This window comes from Pseudorasbora parva, chromosome 9 (assembly GCF_024679245.1).
Source record: "Pseudorasbora parva isolate DD20220531a chromosome 9, ASM2467924v1, whole genome shotgun sequence".
Taxonomy (NCBI): domain Eukaryota; kingdom Metazoa; phylum Chordata; class Actinopteri; order Cypriniformes; family Gobionidae; genus Pseudorasbora; species Pseudorasbora parva.
In genome coordinates, this window is record NC_090180.1 from 39,587,743 (window position 1) to 39,611,867 (window position 24,125).

At 37.4% G+C, this 24,125-nt stretch overlaps 2 protein-coding genes across 8 annotated transcripts in view; one reads left to right on the forward strand and one right to left on the reverse strand.

The window, feature by feature from the left end:
• Window positions 1-18: 18 nt before the first annotated feature.
• On the forward strand, window positions 19-19,675 carry LOC137089118 (NACHT, LRR and PYD domains-containing protein 1 homolog). Of its 4 annotated transcripts, none has more exons than XM_067452602.1 (18): window positions 19-684; window positions 1,032-1,081; window positions 1,188-1,227; window positions 1,508-3,143; window positions 6,793-6,873; window positions 7,009-7,083; window positions 7,187-7,306; window positions 8,112-8,195; window positions 8,344-8,421; window positions 8,518-8,588; window positions 11,659-11,720; window positions 12,252-12,328; window positions 12,412-12,626; window positions 12,787-13,043; window positions 13,320-13,436; window positions 14,685-14,832; window positions 17,841-17,879; window positions 17,997-19,675. In XM_067452602.1, exons 2-18 carry the CDS (start codon window positions 1,046-1,048, stop codon window positions 18,269-18,271), a joined length of 3,411 nt encoding a protein of 1,136 aa, XP_067308703.1. In that variant the 5' UTR covers window positions 19-684; window positions 1,032-1,045; the 3' UTR covers window positions 18,272-19,675. The 4 variants fall into 4 exon arrangements, with proteins under 4 accessions (XP_067308703.1, XP_067308701.1, XP_067308702.1 ...); XM_067452600.1 differs by having other exon boundaries at window positions 19-303; XM_067452601.1 differs by having other exon boundaries at window positions 19-303; window positions 1,037-1,081.
• Window positions 19,676-19,685: 10 nt separating this feature from the next.
• Window positions 19,686-24,125, reverse strand: part of kirrel1b (kirre like nephrin family adhesion molecule 1b) — a 73,161-nt gene continuing 68,721 nt past the window's right edge. For 2 of the 4 annotated variants that reach the window (XM_067452608.1, XM_067452607.1), the window contains exons 14-15: window positions 23,165-23,245; window positions 19,686-21,832 (exon numbers count right to left, since the gene is read on the reverse strand). In XM_067452608.1, the coding sequence (XP_067308709.1) occupies window positions 21,287-21,832; window positions 23,165-23,245 (627 nt within the window). In that variant the 3' untranslated portion in view covers window positions 19,686-21,286. Of the gene's footprint in view, window positions 21,833-23,164; window positions 23,282-24,125 lie in introns of all 4 variants that reach the window. The other 2 variants (XM_067452606.1, XM_067452605.1) reach the window with 1 other exon arrangement.

Consider the following 24,125-nt stretch of genomic DNA (forward strand, 5'->3'; position numbering starts at 1 on the left):
TCTTTTCTTTTATAAATAGGCCTGGGTTTGAAACGCTCCAAATGGCAGAAGCCGTAACAATCCGATCTAGTGCTGCCACCTGGCTGCATTGTGTTAAAAATGGAAAACTGCAGTGGGCGTGTTGGACTAACACTTCCTGTTTTTGTCAGGAAGGCTTTTGCGTGGCTTTTTATACGTTTTATATGCTTTTTATGCACATCTGGCGTAAAGTTCTCACTGTTCTGCACTATGAACGTCACAACACTATTCAGCTAGTATTTTAAAACGCAAGATTAAGTCGATCTTTCATGGTGGATCCTCATAGTGAGTGGACTTTATTTAATTAATATGTCACGACATAATATGTTGAGGGAACATGTAGTTTCCTTTTCTTTTAACTTTTAATCTGGAATTTGCCTCTTTTCAGTTGAATAATTCCCTTTCACGCATTGTGTTGTTTGTGAATGTAAACGTTGTGCAAAGTTGTTAACTCGAAACAAGTGCACAATAAAGTTATCTCCCAAAAGTAATTATTCTGACCCGAGTCCTATTTCGAATACCTGCGTGACGGTTCATTCCCGCCTAGAATGGTATGCCAATGAGGCTAAATGGCAGTTAGCATCACACTGGTGTTTTTATCTCCAGAAAAAAAACTTTTATAAATGTTGAAGCCTAAAAGCAATCGCCAGAAGTAAAAAGCCAGAGGTAGGCTATAAACGGAATGGGTCTAAAAATCATGTTTATTGTGTTTAATGTTACTTTTGTTAATACATTTTAAAAACATACATAAAAGTAACGTAAAAGTTACTTTCCCATTACTTTTAAACTACAGTAATTGGTCAAGTAATTCAATTTCTTTTATATATATTATATTTTAACAGTATGAGTATAGCTGTATTTTATCATACTAGAGTAAATGATGACAGAATTTTTGGGCAAACTATTGCTTTAAGCACATTTCAGACTTTCTACCAAATCCATATTAGATTGTCTCCATACTGCTTTATAATTCATCCTTAGTCCATCTGACATGAACTCTAATTCTTTGCAAGCACAGAGAACCAGAATGGCGTCAAAATGGCATCATGATGACCCCTTAGATGTAAGTAAAAAGTGATTTTCTGTTGTGTGTTTGGTGTAATGACACTAATACAGAAGATCCTAAATGTTTTAGCCAGTGTTTGTGTATCTGTGTATCTTATCAACAGCTGAAACGAGAGACTCCACACAGCCTGTTTAGGATGACAGGTAGGGTCATATGATGATTAAAAAAAAATAGAACTCTACTCTGATTGCCCAAAAAATACTAAAACAAAATCAGATCTACATTAATGACAGCATTTTTTTAGAATGTATATAATCTCACTGAAACACAAAATGATATAGTTTATAGTTTTTTATTCTTTAATTTTAATAATGATATTTTTATGATTTTACAATATTTAAAAAAAACTGTAGGTATAATGCAATAGTAAGTTGTTTTCTTTATGTATATGCTCTTACATTTTACATGTTATTTCATAAACAGGTTTTCCTTTAGGATCTAAAAGGATTGTACATCAAAATAAGATGTCGATCATATGGAAGTATAAGAGTGAATGGAGCATCCTGTCTGGTGAAAAAGAGTCATTGTCTGCCCTGTATACCGAACCAGTGATTATTCAGAAAAATCAAAATGGCAGCTTCAAGAACATCAGTGTGGATGAGTTCTTTCAGTCACATGGTTCAGTGACTGTTATTCTCCAAGGTGACTCTGGCAGTGGAAAATCCTTAATAGCACAGAAGATCATGTTGGACTGGGCATCTGAACGGTTTTCTTCTAGACATTTTATTGTAGTTTTCTATCTGAGGTGTGAGGAGCTGATGTGTATTTCTGAGGAGATTAACTTAATTGAGCTCTTGAGCTCCAGCTGCAGTTTAACATCTAATCAGATCTCACAGATATTACAGCATTCACCAGAGAAGGTGCTTTTCATCATTGATGGATTTGATGAGCTGAGACTCACACAGGACATTTATGACATGTCCCCACACACTGATCTGCTTCAGAAAGCCCCAGCTGAGATCATTATTTGTGATCTTATGAGAAGATACATAATCCCTGAGTCCACACTGCTGGTCACCACCAGAACTAAGAACACTGTGAACAAGTTGCTGAAAGGACAACAGCATTTCACTGAGATCATGGGCCTTTCTGAGAGTCAGGTGGAGGGGTACTTCCAGAAGTTCTTCAGGAAAGAGTATGACTGTGTGAGAGCAAATGAAGCCCTCTTCACTGCCTGTTCCATCCCTGTTATTTGCTGGATCATCAGTGAGATGTTCAGAGTTGGTGCAGCTGTAGCAAGTGGACTGGAAACCACCACCTCCATCTACGTTGACTTTGTGTCCACTCTACTGGATCATCACTGCCAGGGTTTGAGTCAGTCCGTCCCGACCCTGCTGAGGAGTCTGGGTCAGCTGGCAGAGAGAGGGATGCTGGAACAGCAAGTCCTGTTTGATGTGAAAAGTGTGAAAGAAACAGTTTCAGACCCTGCTGGCAGTCCATTCCTGTGCAAGATTCTCTCTAGAAGGAGAATCCGTCAGGAGACGATGTTCAGTTTCAAGCATCTCAGCTTTCAGGAGTTCTTCGCTGCTTTGTACTATGTCCTTCTGGATGAAGAAGAGTCCCAGAGGAAAGTGAGAAAGCTGCTTCACGCTGTAGAGAGAGGATGGGTTTTGTCCTGTTGGTCTGATAGAGACTTTTCAATGGCAGATGTAGAAGTTAGACATGCACAGCTTCTTCAGCCTGTGATTCTGTTCCTCTGTGGTCTCTGTAAGAAAGAATGGAGCAGCACATTCTTTAAAAAGCATAACATGGCAGTATCTATCAGCATAGAAAGCCAGCTTGAGGAATGGCTCTATCATTGCTCACAGAGATATCAAAATGAACACATACTGTTCATTCTCCATTGTCTCTATGAGCTCCATGAGAAGAGCTTTGCTGGGCAAGTCTTGGAAGGTTTGATTTTGATAGATCTGTCTAATATTCCACTGAAAAGGACAGACTGTTGGGTGTTGAAGTACTGTTTACAGTGCTGTGAACACATCAGAAACCTGAAACTCCATGTTACATCTGATAATCTGAAGATGCTTCAGCCTGAACTGTACCGCTGTAAAGAGCTGGGGTGAGTGAAATTAAGACTTTAAACATCAACATAGTACCTCAATTATTACTACTTACAAATTTGTATTAACGACAATTACAATGCATTAATTTCTCTTGGAGCTCTAATGTGGTGCATGTGACATCATCGTCAGCTGGAGTTCTGCGTATATGTATTTACGCTCACCAATTTCAATTTTCAATGTGTTTTGACTTCAGTGAGTAATGTAGCCAATTACAGACATGTTTGATGATTTCTACATTGCAATGGCTACACACAGGTGTTGTAGTTAGAATCCACTCACCAGTTTTTGTTCAGTGCCGAGTTCTGCACGCGCGCCACAAATCCTTGCTAACAAGTTAATAAGAGATGAATTGCCTCGTCAGCTTTATTGATCAATATAACAGAACTTCTTGAATTCTCATTCATTGAATGAGGGACAGCTTTTAGTGATTTTAAAGGGAGCGCTCATTGCACGCTGTCTAGGTGATATCAAAAAAAGGAATCGGCCTATAATATATTAAAAATTTGAATAAATGCACACCCCTCTTACACAAGTCAAGTCACCTTCATTTATATAGCACTTTTTACAACATAAATTGCTTACAAGCAGCTTTACAGTGATAATAGGAAATTAATTTTGTTTTTAAGGAAAAGTTGTAAAACTTTTCAACTTTGTATTAAAACAGAAAACCCTCCACAGGTTCTGGGGGCCCAGGAACACGAACCATAAAATAGGTGTACATTTTTTAAAACTATACCATCATCATGTCTGCTTCCGAAACAATGCTAGGAAAACTTTTCCAGAGTTTAGGTGCTAAAAAGGATTGACCGCTAGTATTTTTATATTCTAGGTTTTATCAAGTGGCCACAGTTTTGAAACCACAATAGATGTGATGGATTATAATGAGTTAAGAGCTTGCTCAAGTACTGAGGAGCTAAACAATTCTGTGCTTTGTAAGTAACAAGCAAGATTTTAAAATGTATATGATACTTAATAGGGAGCCAATGCAGTGTTCACAGAATTGGGCTGATATGGTCATAATTCCTAATTCTACTAAGAACTCACGCTACTGCGTTTTGGAACAGCTGCAGTTTATTTATTAAGCGTGCAGGGCAACCACCCAGTAGAGTATTACAATAATCTAGCCTTGAGCTCATAATGCATGAACTAACTGTTCAGCATTTTGCATTGAAAGCATGTGCCATAATTTATATATATTTTTAAGATGGAAGAATGCAATTTTACAGATGCTAGAAACATGGCTTTTAAATGAAAGAATCAGCTATGCATTGAGGTTCCGTCAATCATGTGAATTGGTATGTTTCGTCAGGCCACAAAGAAATAAACTTAATTTCCTAGTCTATTCAGAAGAATGTTGTGGTCGATAGTATTTAATGTAGCGCTAAGATTTGGTTAACACTAATTGAGAGACACAACAACGATCAGATGATAAGAGCAAATCATTTGTAACTTTAATGAGAGCAGTCTCAGTTTACGGTCTAAATCCTGACCGGAAATCCTTACAGATATACAGTAATTTCTTTCTAAGAAGGTGCATAGTTGTGAAGACACTGACTTTTTTTTTGTATTTTTAACAGAAAGGGTAGATTTTAGATTTTCTTGTAATTGTCTAATTCTATAAGATCAAGATGCGTTTTTTTTTTTTAAATAAGTGTTTTAATAATAGCCAACTTAAAAGTTTTCGGTACAAATCCTAATGACAGATGCATTGATGATATTAAGAAGAGGATCTATGACCTCTGGAAGCATCTGTTTCAGAAGCTTAGTCGGTATAGGGTCGAGCATACATGTTGTTGATTTGATGATTTAATGTGTTTAGCCACTTCTTGCTCTCATACAGCAGTGATTTTTTCCTCAGTGATACTACAATGCACTGTCTGATGCTATACTGTAATAGATGGTTGCATGGTTATAATTTTCTTCCTAATATTATGAATCTTGAACATGAAGTTCATAAAGTCATTTCTGCTGTGTGGTGTTTGCAAACGTCAGAAGTTGAAGCTTTCTTTCTTGTTAATTTAGCCACTGTATCAAATAAATGCATAGAGTTGAGTTTGTTTTCTAAGAGAGTCAAGAAATAAGCAGATCTAGCAGTTTTTACGGCCTTTCTGTATGCAATTATGCTCTCTTTCCATGAAATGCTAAAACCTCCAGCCTTTTTCTGGCTGCTGTTTTAAGTGCCAGAATGTGCTCATTGTCGCTGGACTATTTTCTTTAAGTGCAGAGGATCAACTGCCTAAAGTTCTGTAAAAGAGAGAGTTTCTGTTTGCAACGTCCAGTTCCTTCAGGCTATCTGGGATGCTGAGGAGATGAAACTGATGAGGAAGATTATTTGCAAAGCAATCTTTAGTGGCAGTGTGGAAATGAGGGGACGGCTTTGCAGCCTTTCCTAAATTAAGTATATATAATATTAGGTAATGATCTGAGATGTCATCGCTCTGCTGCAGAATTTCAACAGTATCAACATTTATTCCATGTGACAATATTAAGTCTACAGTATGATTACAACGATGAGTTGGTCCTGACATGTGTTGTCTCTAAATGCTAATCCCAATGCGTCTTTTTTATTGTCTACATGGATATTTAAATCCCCAACAATTAGGACTTTATCTGCAGCCAGTATTAATTCTGATTCTGAAAATTATTTATTTAAAATTATTTGATGAAGTCTATATGGTGCCCTGTATACTGTAGCCAGCCAAATGTCAATTTGCATATCCTTTGCACTATATAACGTTACGTAAAGCACCAAAACTTCAAAAGAATTATATTTGAAACTAGACTTCTCAGTAATACTGCAGAAATTATTATAAATTACAGCAACACCTTTTATAATCTGTAATCATATCATCGAAAGGGATCGAATATTCAGCAGCCTGAGCTTTATCATTTGTTTATCTATATTATACAGTATCTGTTTTTTATTTGTTGAACATCAATTCAATTTTTACCCTTAAATGGGTTCAAGAGTTTTTTTTATTTACAAATTTGGGGAACAGACACAATGTCTATGTGATAATATCTTGGTGAAAGAGTCTCTATGTGTTGAGATTTATCTGACTTCTGTAATGTGACAGCTAGCAGACGGTCAGTTAAGCCAGTCCATCGGCTTCCTGACCTGGGCCCCAGTTAGTCAAAGTTCAACTCTAAGACTATTTGCCAAATTACTAAAGAGAAGGGCAGCACCATCCCAGGTAGGATGAATACCATCTCTTTTTAACAGGTCAGGTCTTCCCCAAAAGCTTTTCCAATTGTCTATGAACCCCGTGTTATTCTGCGGGCACCACTTAGACAACCACCCATTGAGTGGTCATGGTCTGCTAAGTATCTTATCACTCTGCCTAACATGGAGGGGGCCAGAGCTAAAACTTTAGCTGCCATCGTACTCTCTAATTCAGCCTTGAATATGTGATATTCAGTACTACAGCAGTCATTATCATGTTTTATTGATTTTTTTTTCCCCTCACACATTGCTTACTCCACAATAACTGAGAATTATTTTTCTGAACCATACCAGAGTGAGAGAAAATGCTGAGTCAAGATATAAAAAAATGTCTGAAACACTGCAAAAACACACAAGTCCAGAATTAACTGTTTGAATAATGATGATTAAATCTGATGTTCTTTAATCTTTTACTTTCAAAGGTTGGTGATGGATCACATTTCAGACGATGTTTTTGGTTTTGCCTCAGCTGCTGGTAAAGGAAAGATTCTGAATAAACTCAAGTAATGTATAATTAATTTTAGAATAAAATTGTACTCATTGCCATAATCAGTTATTCAGTATATTTAATCAATTGTATGTAATATCTAATAATGAAATGCACTAATTAAATACTGTAACTTTATTTTAATTGCCAGGATAAAGCAGCCTGAAAATCAGGAAAGTGGATTTTGCCCAGAGATCACTGTGTCAGTCAGAGATGAAGACATCACGTATGAAACTTTATCACTTGTCACATACAAAATTGCAGTCTCATCCTAACACCTGATGCTTATTATAATCCTGTACTGATGCTTATATCCGTGAATGCTTCAGGTTGTCTTTTAGCAGATCAGTGATCACATCTTTAACTCTAACCTGTCCAAGCTCAGTGGTTTCCACAATTAACTGGGTAAAATCACACAAGTGGGCACAGTTGCACAGTTATCAACATTTGTGAGTGGAATCTTTCTTTTTTTAGATATACCCCCATAAGAATTGCTGCTGTTTGCTATCAAAAATATCACTGAAGTATTAAAGGGATAGTTCACTTTGAAATTAAATTTTGATATGTTTTAGCTTACCTCATGGGCATCCGAGATGTAGGAGTATTTGTTTCCCCAGTAGTTTAAATTTTGATCATTTTAGGTCAAACCGTTCTTGTCTGTGCCTCACATAATGCAGGTCTATGGTCACCACCTCAAAGAGCATACACAGAGAAGTCCAAATTAAACAATCCCCCATCGTAAGTACACACTGATGGCCTATGACATGAAATGAGCGGTTTGTGTGAGAAAACGAACAGTATTTATATCATTTTTACCTCTTGTACACCACTACGTCCAACTGATCCCAGGGCGCGTGTGCGTGTTTCCTGTTGTGTACAAGAGGTAAAAACAATATAAATACTGTTCGTTTTCTCACACAAACCGCTCATTTCATGTCATAGGCCATCAGTGTGTACTTACGATGGGGGATTGTTTAATTTGGACTTCTCTGTGTATGCTCTTTGAGGTGGTGACCATAGACCTGCATTATGTGAGGCACAGACAAGAACGGTTTGACCTAAAATGATCAAAATTTAAACTACTGTGGAAACAAATACTCCTACATCTCGGATGCTCATGAGGTAAGCTAAAACATATCAAAATTTAATTTCAAAGTGAACTATCCCTTTAATACAACCAGAAGCTATTATTTACTATTATTTACTTTCTAAGATTTAAAAGACTTTCATTCATGTGGGTTTTGTGTTGTTTAGAGATTTTGGGGAAAATCTGACTGCAGCATTTGCCTCTGAAATCCCATCCCTCATTCAGGCCTGTCCCAGCCTGACTGAACTCAGGTAATAACAATATTTACGTACTGTAGGTTTTGTCGTTTTTTGATTACTATAGCAAAAAAAACTTTAAAATCGTAATAGTTTGTTTTCCACTTGATTTCTAATGTTAATTATCATAATTAAAGTGTTTTTTTTGTTTTTGTTTTTTCAGGATAAATTCCATCTACATATTCATTTTTGTGGATTACCTTAAGGAATTATTGAAGCAGATGGGTTGGGCTCTGACTGTGTAAGAATTAAATGAATATTATGAATATTATGTTTTGTAGACATACAGAAAATAATAATTTAGCAGTCATCATGTGTTGATTTTTATTCTCATTAGCTGCGAAAATGGAGTGTTGATCAAGCCAGCTGGCAAGAGATTAACAGTGAAGAAAGAAAAGAGTGAGAGAAGTAAGCAAATATTATTATTTTTTCCTTTGTAGTAATCAACACTTCATAGAGCTGGATCTGTCTCTTCATTATGTACCTCATTATAACTGATATTCCTGAGAATAAACCAAATAATCTAGAGAACTAATACTATTAAAACATCTGATAGTAAAGTGTTGTATACATTTGAAGACCCACAAATGATGTTTTCTTTAGTAGATATTCGTTTAATTGCTATTATTGTAGTGCCTAATAATGTTATTGGCCAAGTGGCAGGTTTTATTTATTCATTTTTAATTAATTCATTTTATTGAACAATTAAATCCCACGTTCACTCTTACTTGGTACTTTGTGGTGTTAGTTTTGCGAGCCAGAAAACCAAATATATGTCATGAGTGATGTGAAATGAGCAGGCAGGGAAGCGGATCTAAGTGCCGGAACGTTTAATGACAGCACTGGGAAACACAGGGACCTCATACTACCACAAACATACATACAACAGCCGATAAAATACGAGTAGAACACAAGCACTATTTATACACAGAAGAGACCAGTTAAACAAGATAACTAGGGCGAAGTAAAAGGGAAACACCTGGGGAACTAATCTAAATGAAAAATTAAAGAACTACAAAGCAAAACACACAACAGGAAATACCCTAAAAGTCCACATACACACAGGGAATATATGACAATATAATCTCAATGTAATTTTTAAGACTAGGCATAGAAGGGAATCTGTGATTTCAGACAACCATTTTTTGACACACAGTGCTGCTTGAAACCCCTTGCAGAATCTTAGAAAATGTGAATCATTTGTGATGGTTGTTTTTCTGATGTTCTTCAGACAAATCCTCCAGGTATAGCAAGTTCTTCATCTTTCCAGCATCTTTATACCGTATTTTCTGGACTATAAGTCAAACTTTTTTCATAGTTTGGCTGACTACAAACTGCATGTAGTAAAATATGCAGCTGAGAACGAATCACACAGCGTTTGTCTCGCGCGACTGAGCCTCTCCCGGCAGAGCGTTGTTCAAGCACCCATCTGTGGACTCATTCCTTCAGCTCTGGCCATCTTGCTCTTAGTCCGCGATTAGCTTTCTTTGTTTTCTTCGTTACAGTTAAAGTAACCTCTGCTTTTCGCCAGTCCCTCACAAGTTTTTCCGCTCACTTCATACTTTTTTTCTGCTGCTCGATTATGCACAGTGAGCGGGTGCGCGCACACATGCAGCTCCCGCTCTCTGCGCTGCTTCTGCCCTAATGCGACATATAGTCTTGTATATGTTTTTTTTCTCTTTTTTTTTCTTTTTTCTTTGACTGATGCAACTTATACTCTGGAGTGACTTATAGTCCGGAAAATATGGTATATCTGCATATTTGAACCTTTTCCAGCAGTGACTGTATGATTTTGAGATCCATCTTTTCACACTGAGGACTACTGAGGGACTTCAACACAACTATTAAAAAGGTTTAAACATTTACTGATGTTACAGAAGGAAATAAAGTGCATTAAGAGACAGGGGCACAAAATTGTTTTAAATTTGAAGATCAATGTAAATTGTACTTAATTTGTCTTCCGGTAAACATGTAAGTATCTTCTGTTGCTTCTGAGGAGCAGTAATAAATGTACACTCACCTAAAGGATTATTAGTAACACCATACTAATACTGTGTTTGACCCCCTTTCGCCTTCAGAACTGCCTTAATTCTAAGTGGCATTGATTCATCAAGGTGCTGAAGATATGCTCAGGTAAGGCGTGGCATTTAAACAATGCCCAATTGGCACTAAGGGGCCTAAAGCGTGCCAAGAAAACCTCCCCCACACCATTACACCACCACCACCAGCCTGCACAGTGGTAACAAGGCATGATGGATCCATGTTCTCATTCTGTTTGCGCCAAATTCTGACTCTACCATCTGAATGTCTCAACGGAAATCGAGACTCATCAGACCAGACAACATTTTTCCAGTCTTCAACTGTCCAACTTTGGTGAGCTTGTGCAAATTGTAGCCTCTTTTTTCTATTTGTAGTGGAGATGAGTGGGGTCTTCTGCTGTTGTAGCCCATCCGCCTCAAGGTTGTGCATGTTGTGGCTTCACAAATGCTTTGCTGCATACCTTGGTTGTAACGAGTGTTTTTTTTCCAGTCAAAGTTCCTCTTCTATCAGCTTGAATCAGTCGGCCCATTCTCCTCTGACCTCTAGCATCAACAAGGCATTTTCACCCACAGGACTGCTGCATACTGGATGTTTTTCCCTTTTCACACCATTCTTTGTAAACCATAGAAATGGTTGTGAGTGAAAATCCCAGTAACTGAGCAGATTGTGAAATACTCAAACAGGCCCGTCTGGCACCAACAACCATGCCATGCTCAAAATTGCTTCAATCACCTTTCTTTCCCATTCTGACATTCAGTTTGGAGTTCAGGAGATTGTCTTGACCAGGACCACACCCCTAAATGCATTGAAGCAACTGCCATGTGATTGGTTGATTAGATAATTACATTAATGAGAAATTGAACAAGTGTTCTTAATAATCCTTTAGGTGAGTGTATATTTAAACAAAATAAGAACAATTTGGACATCTTCATCCTGTTCAAATGTTTTCACCCCTGGCTCTTAATGTATTGTTTCCTTCTGGAGCATGAGTGAATGTTTGAACCAAGGGCTCATAACATTTTGAACAGGGTCATTTTTATAAATGAAGCTATTTTTTTTTTTATCTTGTGGACTATATATAAAAATATTTTATGTGAAACATCTTATTCAGGACAGTACTATACAAAAATAACCTGCATTTTGTATGATCCCTCTTATTTTGTTAAAATTATTCACATTTTCACAGATTCTGCAAGGGTTTCACAAACTTTCAAGCAGCACTGTTTATATGAGCTTAGTGACTGTTTGAGATTTAATTCATATCTTTATTTCCCTCTCTGTAGTGCAGTAATTTTCCAAACAGTATATCATGAGGTCTGATCTGATTTTCTTTCCTTATAAATGTTATGCCTGATCGGTATATAAAACCAATTATTTTATGTCAAGATGGTTTCCCTTTTTCTTAATGGTCTTAAAGTGTTTGAATTGTATTTGACAGAAAGAAAAAGTTCAGGTTCTGGGCCTTGCTCATCTTTAGAAGATGAATCATCAACACAAGCAGTGAGTAGCAGCTTTCATGAAGAGGAATCTTACATTTTTCTTGTTATATCAATTATATTTATTTTGTCTGTGATATTTCTGTATGATGAAGAATTGGGGTTTTGAAGCTATAAAACATTTGTTAGCACTTTATTTAAAGCCTTTATATATAATGCATTATATAAGTATTTTTAATGCATTAATTATGCCTTGTAGTGCACCTTATAATGCATTGTATGGCCTCATGAATAACTGTAACCACAGTTATAATACATCAGTAAATTAAAACAACATGACGAACAGTTTCAGGATCTGCAAATGTTATAATTTATTTTAACATTTTTTTATTTATGAAAAGATGTAATGAATAGAAATAGTGATGCAGTATTTGATTTAATGACAATGTTTTGTAATCACATTATATGACACATACTGAGGTTTCAGTGTATCCTAAATTATTAAAATCCAATTATTCAAAATGTTGACATTTAATATTTTAAAAATAAAATTTTGGAGGATAAAAGATTCTCTTTATTCTTCTTCTTACTTCAGTACTCAGAATATGCAGAAGTGTTCACACCTGAACTACTTCAGAGAGGTGATGAGGACAAGCATAAGAAAACTTACAGGTTTTGAACACCGTTTTATTTTTGGACATTGTTAGAATGTAAGCAAGCTGTTATGATTTAATAAAGTGTATTATGTTCTCCAGGTTTGTGTGTCCATATGCGGGTCAGTTTCGTTGCAGTCTGACCAACCTTGTGTTTGTGATGGAGGGAGAGGGAGAGGTGCTGTATAAAACAGTCTCATGGGATCCTCGTCTGTTAGATGGTTTGGGTCAGATGCAGCCTGCAGGACCGCTCTACAACATTGACTGTTCTGCAGGTTCAGTCTCAAGACTGCACTTTCCACACTGTGAAATCTCTGGTATGTTTTTTTCTACATACTAAATATGATGGATGTATATAATGGTAGTTCTCACATTTTGAAAAATTAGAGGGTTTAAATCATCAGCGTTGTTGGAAAACTATCTTTATAATAACATATAATAATAAAATATAATCTGCCATTCTTATGTGTTTTACAGAGGAAAGCAAGGACGGTTTGGCTGTAGCACATTTAACTGGTGGTAATATAGCAATAATGCAGCCTCTCCAAGTAACTGAAACTCATGTGATGATTGACATCAGAGATCTCTCCCTTTTTGGGGCCATAAAAAGGATGTTCTTTCCTCCTTCCCCTATCTGTGGCCAAGTGCTTGTCTTTCTGCGACCGTTAACTGTGAGACAGAGAGAAAATATACTGGATGTCCATTTGCTCCCGTGGAATGTTCCACTGTCAGAGGTATCATTGATTTTGTTTTAAATGAAGGCAATGATATCATATACTAATACAAACTATATTTCCGTGAAAATGTGTTAAATTTCCCTAATGAGACGCATACGCTACTCAAATACATTGCTTCTGAACATATCTAAAATACATATTTGAGATGACTGCAGTGAGAGGAGGAGATTTAGTCATCATGTGAGGATGCTTTTCTAAATGTATTTGAAGAAACCATTTTTCTATTACCTCTGGCTTTTATGTCTAAAAATTCACAGCCTTTTCTCCCTTAAGGTCAAGGACCAGCATGCGGAGAATACACACATTAAAACCAGTTCAAAATGTTCTCTTACTCCGGCAACAGAATACAGTTTGTGTTGTCAACCAGAGGAATTTACAGTACAGCCAGAGGTAACATCGTGTTAGTTTGCATAAACATGTCAGCAACATATTCTCAGATTTTTAATTAAAGGGATAGTTCATCCTAAATTAAAATTACCTCATGATTTACTCACCCTCAAGACATCCTAGGCCATCCTCCTAGCCATCTTCCTTCAGATGATCACAATCAGAGTGAAAATCAGGGAATGGTGATTGAAATTGATGTTATGAACATGTTTGAGAAATAAACTGAGATGAAACTGAAAAGGAACTAAAGAAATGAAAAGAAACTGAAGGATGTTTTATGTAGAGACTGAATGTAATTGAATGGATCATTCTGTCTTTGTATTTTTTTGTTGTTTATTTTTATTTTAGACCACTATTGTGTATTTGACCATTTAATTATTTTTAATTCTCTTTACAACTGTTTTAATTATCCTTGTTTTTATTTTTAATTCTTACACATGGTATTCTTATTTCTCTAGCATATGTTATCGCTATTTTAATTTTTATTAATTGCCATTGGGTATGAAATGTGCTATACAAATAATCTTGCCTTGCCTTGCTTTATATTAAAAAATGTTTTCTTCCAAGCTTTATAATGGCCGTGAATGGGGGATGAGATTTTGAAGCCCCAAAAAATGCATCAATCCATAATAAAAGTGTTCCACACAGCTCCAGGGGGATAATAAAGGCCTTCTGGAGCAAAGTGATGGGTTTTTGTAAGAAACATAGCCATTAACGAAACTAAAATAACTGGTTTACAGCAGATGGTCTATGTAAGGCAACTTGCTCTAAAAGACCCTGACGTGATGTAGGAGTAGCATAAGCTTTGAGTCCTCTCGTGGTTCAAACAAACAGGGCTGGGGAACAAACTCAAGTTCCTCTTCTATTATATTGAAATCTTCCAACATTTCTCTTTAAAAATTCTTGTTTAAACTTGTTACAGGTGTTTTGTTTTGCTCTATCCTCTGCATTTGTCAATACGTCGTGTCAGGTGAGGGGTTACTCTTTCACCATAAATCGATGAGTACGGCCGTCTGTCGGAAACTAGTTATTTCAGTTTATAAAGTTTTAAACGGATATGGCTTCACAATAAGCCATGTGGAAAGTAAAGTGAGAAAATAATGGGGTAATTTTCATTTTAAAGTGAACTATCCATTTCATTTCACAAAAATATAACAAGAGTAGATGGCTTCCTAGAATATAGTTTGTGTAATAAACAAACACTTTAAAAAAAAAAAAATTTTAGTTTCTCATATTGCTGTTCTTTTTCAGACGGAGATGTTTGAGTGTAATTTTGGTCCAAACTATCATCCCACATTTGAAGTGTTCGTGAATGTCGACACTGAGGAGGTCAGGCTGAGTCTTTTAGATAAAACTGAAGGAAAGGAAGTGTGGGTTCCACGACGAATCCTTCTCACAGGTAACAAATGACACAAGTGTCAGATGATGCTAGTATTGTAACACTTTAACACTGCATGTTGCAACACAAAATTAAAATTACATGAAAGGTTCAATCTTTCACTAGCTAAGCTATTTTTTTTTACAGCAATTACTGAGTTAAGATTGTTTCCTAGCTTTCTCCAAGTAAATCCTACTCCCAAATCTTTCAATATAATCCGCATTGTATGAAGTTCTTACAAGGTGATCAATATAGATTTAAGTTTATCTTAGCACATTGCACTACATATATATCATCTGTTAACTCTTTATTGATCTATACTACTTATTTAACTGATAAATATATGGAAAAAAGTATGGAAGCCATTCCATTCCAGTGTCTGTTGAATTCCAACACAGGCACATCTCATTCAACTGAATGAGGTGCTGATTAGATTATCACCTGAACCGAAATCTTATTTAATGAGGAAAAGTATTTAAAAAACACTTCTGTGGTCATCACTACCCTCTTGCAGTAGGAACAGCTGGATGGCAAACACAGTGCTAGTAGTACCTCAAAAGTAATTGGAATCAAAAAAGAACTATTGACCATGGCAAAAAAGTTGAAAAGGAAAATTTTGAATGAGGAAAAGAAGGGTTCAATTCTGCTTTACTGGCAGAGGGATACAGTGAGTGTCGGGTTGCTTCCATCCTTAAAATTTCAAAGATGATGGTTCATAAGAACAAGGCCAAGCAGCAGACATTGGGGACAACAAAGCTACAGACTGGCCGAGGGCGAAAACGAGCCTCCACTGACCGGAATGACCGCAAACTCATTCGAATGTCACTCAACAACCGTAGGATGACATCAAGTGACCTACAAAAAGAATGGCAAAAGGCAGCTGGGGTGAAGTGCAGGGCGAGGACAGTTCGAAACAGGCTCCTAGGTGCAGGGCTGAAGTCATGCAAAGCTAGAAATAAACCTTCATCAATGAGAAGCAAAGAAGAGTCAGGCTGAGGTTTGCAAGAGGCCTTAAGGATTGGACTGTAGAGGACTGGAGTAAGGTCATCTTCTCTGATGAGTCCAATTTTCATCTTTGTCCAACACCTAGTCGTCTAATGGTCAGACGCCTGGAGAGGCCTGCAAGCCACAGTGTCTCACACCCACTGAAATTTGGTGGATGATCTGGGGGTGCTTCAGCAAGGCTGGAATTGGGCAGATATGTCCCTTGTGAAGGATGCATGAATCAAACCACGTACAAGGTTGTCCTGGAAGAAAATTTACTTACTACCTTCTTCTCTGACAATGCTCCGCAACTCTGAGGACTGTTTTTTTTCCAGTTTTCAATCAAGGTGTGGATGGAGGACCACCACGTCATGGCCAGCCCAATCTTCAGACCTGAACTCCACTGAAAACCCCTGGAATGTGATCAAGAGGAAGATGGATGGTCACAAGCCATCAAACAAATCCAAGCTGCATGAATTTTTACACCCGGAGAGAGGCATAGTCACTCAACATCAATGTGAAAAACTGATGGAGAGCACGTCAAAATGCATGAAAGCTGTGATTCAAAATCAGGGTTATTCCACCAAATATTGATTTCTGAACTCTTCCTAAGTTAAAACATAAGTATTGTGTTGTTTAAAAATGAATATTAACTTATTTTCTTTCCATTATTCGAGGTCTGACAACACTCCATCTTTTTTGTTATTTTGACCAGTTGTTGCTTTCGGCAAATAAATGTTTTAAATGACAATATTTTTATTTGGGAATTTGGGGAAAATGTTGTCAGTAGTTTATAAAATAAAACCAAAATGTTAATTTTACCCAAACACATACCTATAAATTGTAAAACCAGAGAAACTGATAATTTTGCAGAGGTCTCTTTATTTTTTCAGAGCATACAGTGCACAGCATATATGAGTACATCCCCTCTGACTGAACTAAATCAGGAATTACTCTTCACTAAGAAGACATGTTAGATGCTCTTATCACTAAACAATGCTGGGTTGTTTTTTTTAACCTAAATGCTGGTTCAGCCTGGTGGATAACTTTATTGGTTTATTTTTAAAAATGTTACCCATGCTGGGTCACTTCAAAAATGCCAGGTTATTTTATTTTAAAGGGGTGATTGATTTTTTATTTATAAGATGTAAAAAAAATTAGCTCAAAATAACCTACAGATAATTTTTATAGCATGTTAAAATGATCACTTTTTGAGGGCTGTTTTTGAGTGTCCCTTTAAATGCAAATGCTCATGGGCCACGCTTCAAGAACTTCAGTTAGCACTTCGCTCTTATTACCTCATGCAGACAGGCAATGAAACTGTTACATTTTTTATGTTCAAACCGGAGTCGGACATAAAATGCAACAGGATGTTTCTGAATTTATGTAGCTGATGCGAAGTTAACTATCTTCAATGCTTTATTTTTATTCTCAAATGGCAACATTACACACTAACTAAAGTTAAAATCATAATCAACCATCCTTTAACCCAAATATTGGGTTCAGGTACCAGGAAGTTTCAGTCGGATAAGTATAATTTAAACCAGGCCAATGCAATTCCACTAATGCCAACATAACTTCCTAGTCTATTCAGAAGAATGTTGTGGTCGATAGTATATAATGTAGTGCTAAGATTGAGTAACACTCATATAGAGACACAACAACGATCAGATGATAAGAGCAAATCATTTGTAACTTTAATGAGAGCAGTCTCAGTATACTGTCTAAATCCTGACTGGAAATCCTTACAGATATAATTTCTTTCTAAAGAAACAAATCTTTCTACTCTTTTATAGTATTTTTGACAGAAAGGGTAGATTTGAGATTGTCCTGTCATTGACTAATTCCGTAGTCAATTACTGATCAAGTATATGTTTAATATATTTGAATTTTGCCATCTCTCCATGAATTGCTTTAGTGATCATTAAGAAAATACATATTTTGTATTTTTTCAGAGGTGGTTTACTCACATGCTTTGTGTTATACAATTTATATTTATGCAGATGTCTCATTGGTCAAATGTCTTTATTTCTTAATAACATCAGGTAAAGATGAAGACTCTCCTGCTCACAAAAGGCTGACAGGTATGCTAACTCAAAGATGTATTTCAATTGGTTGTTTTTTCTGTCTGTCTGTTTATCTACCTGTCCATCTATCTATCCGTTTAAAGATCCATGTAATTTTTTGTTTGTTTCAATCAGAATGTGAATTTGTGAAAAAACACAGAGATAAACTCGTGAAGAGAGTTTTATCAGTGATGGCGATTGCTGACGGTCTGAGGACCAAAGACATGATTCCAGATGAAATGTACAGTAAAGTTAATGCTGCAGAAACACGACAGGAGAAAACAAGACGCTTGTTGGATGCTCTTGACTCTGGAGGATCTTCTGCTAAAACAGAATTCTACAGACTGCTGAAGGAGAACGAACCTTATCTAGTAGATGAACTGGAGTCTGGACACAGTGGACTGCAGTAATGCTGAAAAAACAGAAACTGGTCAGTTTGAGACATAAACACCAGCTCCAAAATGTGTGTGTATATATATATATATATATATTTTTTTTTTAAAAAGTTGGTGCAAGATTTACAAATGATATTTCTGGCATAAAGTGTAAAACCTTGTGATCATGCTCTACATGATTTGAGAAAAGGAAATTAGCAACTTTTGATAGAAGCAAGAACATTTGACCATCTGTAAAATGTCAAAACTTTGCTTTTCATTTTTTAACATAGTCATTTTCTTTGTCTAACAACTCATTTTCTTTGATTTAAAATTTTCTAAATCCTTAAACTTTATAGCCATATTTACAATTTAGATTTGGATTTGATTCCCTTCTGTACATCATCTGTTTGGGTACTATATCTTTTTTAAGTCTTTATGTAAGGACCAAAAATATGCTTCCGTCATGTTCATGCTGCAACCCGATCACACATAAATGTGTATAAATAGGAGTGTGCAATGTCGTGGAATTTATACGCCAAAACTCATTTCGGTGTGCACATGATTGGCTGTTTTTCGCGTGCATATGATAAAGCACTTTATGGCGTATATCTGACACGCTCTCTTGGGTAGGTTTAGGGTAGTGGGGTGGGGGGTTCTTATTTATAATACGCCATAAAATGTGTATCATTTGCATGCCAAAATGAGTTTTGGCGTATACATTCCACGACATTGCACACTCGTACTATTTATACGCATTTTTCGTGAGATCCGGCTGTCATTTCTAGTTAGTTTTCATTAATTTCACCCTCTCTGATAAAATGGTGGGCTTGTGATGTTTGCTTTAAGGATATGTGTTAAGGACGAGTTTTAGTCTGGCGCTGCTGATTCGACATTGACAAAACGTGGCTCCAGGTCCAAGGCTATTGGTCCTGCCTGTCTCTTGTTGTTGCCCTGGCATGCACTGGCCCGACAGGGCCTAAAGTGTCTAATGGTGCTGTTAATGTATGACGATATGAGTCACTATGAAAGATGTTTTTATTAGATAATACTGTGGAAAAATAACCACATACAATAAAAAAAAAAACATTTTAAAAGTTGCTGTGGGAAAAAGCACATGGGTCATATTTTTCTTTTGTATTTTACATTTTAACATGAATAAAACAAACATAAACAAAATATACCGGTAGTTAATCAAACAATATGAAGTACAGTTCTTTATTAACAGGAGCATGAGGAAATGAATCTCAAGAGTCACACTGAAACATGCGCTCACATTCACTCTATAAACAGTATTGCACATTCATTCACTTTTCTTTCCATCGCTGATATGTAAAGTTGATCATTGTCAAATTCATTATCCTCAACATACATAAAGGTGCCAGTTCAGTCTCAAAATCATCAAGAGATCTTACATGGTTAATGAAAACCTATTTCATAACTGCAGGTTTGGAGATTTGTCAGAACTTTATTTCTGACTAAACGGATCATTTGCTAATTTGTTAAACCAAACTGTATCGATTGTTATTTTGAACGTTCAAAAATGTTTAGACCAAAAGCCAAGTCTTGTAAATTGAATTACAGTAAGCCTAAATCAATCCAGATTTAAACCCAAGAGCAGAAACATAATTTGCACAAACTGATCCTTTTTCGTAGAGCAAAAGTTGCCAAGGTTTTTGCGCTCGTATAATAAAAGCCCTTTATTTAGCATAAAAGAGATTTTACATCAACTCAGGACTTAAATTGCTTCCATTTTAATATGATTTTAAACTTTGCTGTTACGATCTGATTAAACATATTTTTGCAGAATTTAGACAAATGTACAAATCATGAACATAAAAAAATGTTTTCTCCTTTACATTGCTTATACCAAAAACCATTCGATCTCTGACCCCTTACCACCATCTTAGAAAAATACTATAAAAGCGCCTTCAAATGCAATTTAGTTCAGATACAAATATGGAAAAGCACTCTACTCTACTTGTGTGAAAGTGTGAAGGACAAACACATGGACACTTCAGAGAAAGATATTCATCACATTCAGTTTTTTCCTTCACGTCACATGAGCAAACACTCTCTCACACACACACATAGAGACACAAAGCATCAAATACTCGTGAGGTTTTCTTGGAAGGAGGCAGAGCGTGTGTTCAGAGAAGAGTCTGTAAGCTCACTTTGACACTCTGTGAGTAGCATCCATTTGTTTAAAAAAATCCTAAAATGTTACATAAACTCCAGCTTTCAGAGTTAAAAGCACTGGTGGCGTTTACCCAGATACTCACGTGTCCGTCCTATCAGAAGAGTTCAAACTGGCAGCGGACAGCTATTCCTACGAGGAGCTCCGGCAGTGTGAGCAGTGGTGAGCGGGCCGTACGGCGAGTTATTTCACAAGCGATTGTCGACACCTGCAGTATTCTTCAACTGATTGACTTTTTCTGCGATATCACATTGTAGATTATACAATCAGTGTGAGCCCACCCGCAACTCCCATAATTTAATACACATCATATTTTATTAGGTTGAGTGATGGGACAGATCTAAACAGGTCCAGTGTCAACTCCAGTGCATAGCGATCAGGCTTTCACTGGGCTTTACACCCAATAGTTGATGGCTTCTGGTGCCCTCCAGCCTTTTATTGGCTATTCTAAAAAAAAAAAAAAAAAAACATTACTGAATTACAGGGAAAATTGGCTGCTTTGCAGTGTCCCATTATGGTGCCGACATCATTTGAGATTTTAGATGATTGTTTTTTTTCCATATCAACCCCTCTTCTTCAAAGAATATGTTGGAAAGGAGAGGGAAAGATGCTTTCTCTCCACTCAATTCTGTGACCTCTTGTGTTTTCCTCTTCTGCTGCAGTCATTTAGTAAGCTAGTTTGGCACTTTTTTCTCTTAATCATCTTGTTGTAAAGGTAGAAAACGCAGTGTGTGTTTGCATAAAGTTGTGTTGGAGATAGTGTTTTAGACTGTAAGACTGTGTAAAAATGAGAGTGTGTACCATATATTTGCGTTAACAGAAGTGCTTTTTGTGTGGGGAAAAGCGTGTTTTTTTCACACATGAGTCTGCATTCTTTGCGTGTGTCTCTGAGAGTATTCCGTGGGCGGGGTCGAATATGGAAATTGGGCGGAGCTGGGGTATTTTCCCACATTAGCGTCTTGACTCGTCCCCACTCCCTGTCCCGTAGGATACATTTCATAAGCTGGTCCTGCCTCCAAAGGTGGAGCAAAGCCTAACCTGTATTGAGGTGTCGTTGAATAGGCGTAGCTGTCAAAAGCCAGCGGATTGGTTGATTCCAGCAGGCCACGGTCTCCAGAATAGTCTGTAGTCTTGGATACAGGGTTAGGCGGGGCTTGAATTTGTGATGCCCTGGCAATGGTGTTAAAATGGGCATATGTGTTGTGAGCCATTCGGGAAGCGGGACGGGGCTCATAGCGGCCAGGGGGCGCAGGGTGAATGTTGGCCACTGGACCGCCAGCTGATGCCGAAACTGAAGCGGGATTTGGTGGGCGGAATTCCTGGTACAGCAGGGAGCGTGTAGAAGTACGGACCTCATCATGTGTTGTAGCTCGAACATTGTAGTAACCATTGGTGGGATCCTAAAATTACAAACATAATATTTAACTTTGATGCACTAGTTAGGGTATATGTCTGCTTTATATACAGTGTAAAATAAATAAATATATACACACTGATCAGGCATAACATTATGACCAAGGAAACAACAATGATTATCTGTTCATCAAGGTACCTGTTAGTGGGTGGGATATATTAGGCAGCAAGTAAACATTTTGTGTTAGAAGCAGGAAAAATGGGCATGCGTAAGGATTTGAGCGAGTTTGACAAGGGGCAAATTGCGACGGCAAGACGGCTGGGTCAGAGCATCACCAAAACTGCAGCTCTTGTGGGGTGTTCCCGGTCTGCAGTGGTCAGTATCTATCAAAAGTGGTTCAAGGAAGGAACAGTGGAGAACTGGTAACAGGATCATGGACGGCCAAGGCTTATTGATGCACGTGGGGAGCGAAGGCTGGCCTGTGTGGGCCGATCAAACAGATGAGCTACTGTAGCTCAAATAGCTCAAGAAGTTAATGCTGGTTCTAATAGAAAGGTGTCAGAATACACAGTGCATTGCATTTTGTTGCGTATGGGGCTGCATTGCTGCAGACCAGTCAGGGTGCCCATGCTGACCCCTGTCCACCGCCAAAAACACCAACAGTGGGCACATGTATCAGAACTGGACCATAGAGCAATAGAGAAAAGTGACCTAGTCTGATTAATCCTATTTTCTTTTACATCATGTGGATGGCCAGGTGTGTGTGCGTCGCTTACTTGGGGAGCACAGGATGCACACTGAAGAAGGCAAGCCGGCGGAGGCAGTGTGATGCTTTATGCAATGTTCTGCTGAGAAACCTTGAGTCCTGCCATCCATGTTGATGTTACTTTGACACATACCACCTAGCTAAGCATTGTTGCAGACCATGTACACCCTTCATGGAAAAAGTGCATATAAGTATTATGGTATTTCCTGGTGGCTGTGGCCTCTTTCAGCGGGATAATGCGCCCTGCCACAAAGCAAAAATGGTTCAGGAGAACAACGAGTTTGAGCTGTTGACTTTGCCTCCAAATTCCTCAGATCTCAATCCAATCAAGCATCTGTGGGATGTGCTGAACAAGCAATGGAGGCCCCACCTCACAACTTACAGATCAGGGCTGTTCTGGCAGCAAAAGGGGAACTAACAAAATATTAGGTCATAATGTTATGCTTGATCGTTGTCAGGCAAAAAGAAGCCCCGTCCTAATCTCACAGCATTGGTTGAGCTGATATTGCTGTGTTAACCTATTCCACATATTAAACTGGCACAATAAACACTAAACTGGAATTCAAAAAGGATTCCACAAAAGATCATAAGATTAGACCTGCTGTTCCTTACCTTGGGCTCATACTCCTCCACCTTGGGTTCCAGCGTGTCGCTCTGGAGGTCTTGCTTTAGGTCCATGTCATCTTTGAAGGGCTGGGTGGAGGGAGAGAGGGAGACAGAGGGAAGAAACTAAACCATCAAACGACAAAACACACACACGGAGAGAGGGAGGAAGAGAAGGAGAGAGAGAGGGAGGAAAACAGGATATCAGCTTTATCAGAATTGGTGTAGAACAGATGTTCTTTAGTTTGTGGTGGCAAGAAAGTCTTTCACCATCAGTCATTCTCTCTTTTACAGCTGTGGATAAAAATAAGCAGAAATGGCCCAACAGACCTGACACTTTACAAAGCTAAAAGTGGCTGTCGTTACTCTATAGGGATTCTTCCTATAGCACCTCCTAAACTCACTAAGAACATTTATATGCGCTGTAATAGTTTGATAGTTACAGTAATAGAACTGAAAGTTCATGTAAACGCTTTAGTTTGGGCCGAAATTGGTCAAGTCCAGTTTTGGTCAAGTCTGACTAGAAAATGTGATTGTAGAGATTTGTTTTTGACAGTTACACCATATTCTAATAAACACTGAAAGGAATCTGTATTTTTTCTGCCCACAGTAAATGCAGAAATGATATACACAGGCATATAATTACAACAATTTAAAGGTGCAGTGTGTGGTATTTATGTAGTATCTATTGACAGAAATTCAAAATAATACACATAACTTTGTTTTCAGTGGTGTATAAAGACCTTACATAATGAACCGTTGTGTTTTTATTACCTTAGAAGGATCAATTTCTATCTTCATACACCGTGGGTCCCCCTTACAGTAAATTCACCATTTTGCACCATCAAGTTTCTACAGTAGCCCTAAACGGACAAAATTCTCTACAGAGCGCTAGTCACTAGGGGTGTTTGATTCCAGGTTTTTTTTGGAATTGACTCCACTGTGGGAGTCTATGAAATCGACTCCATTT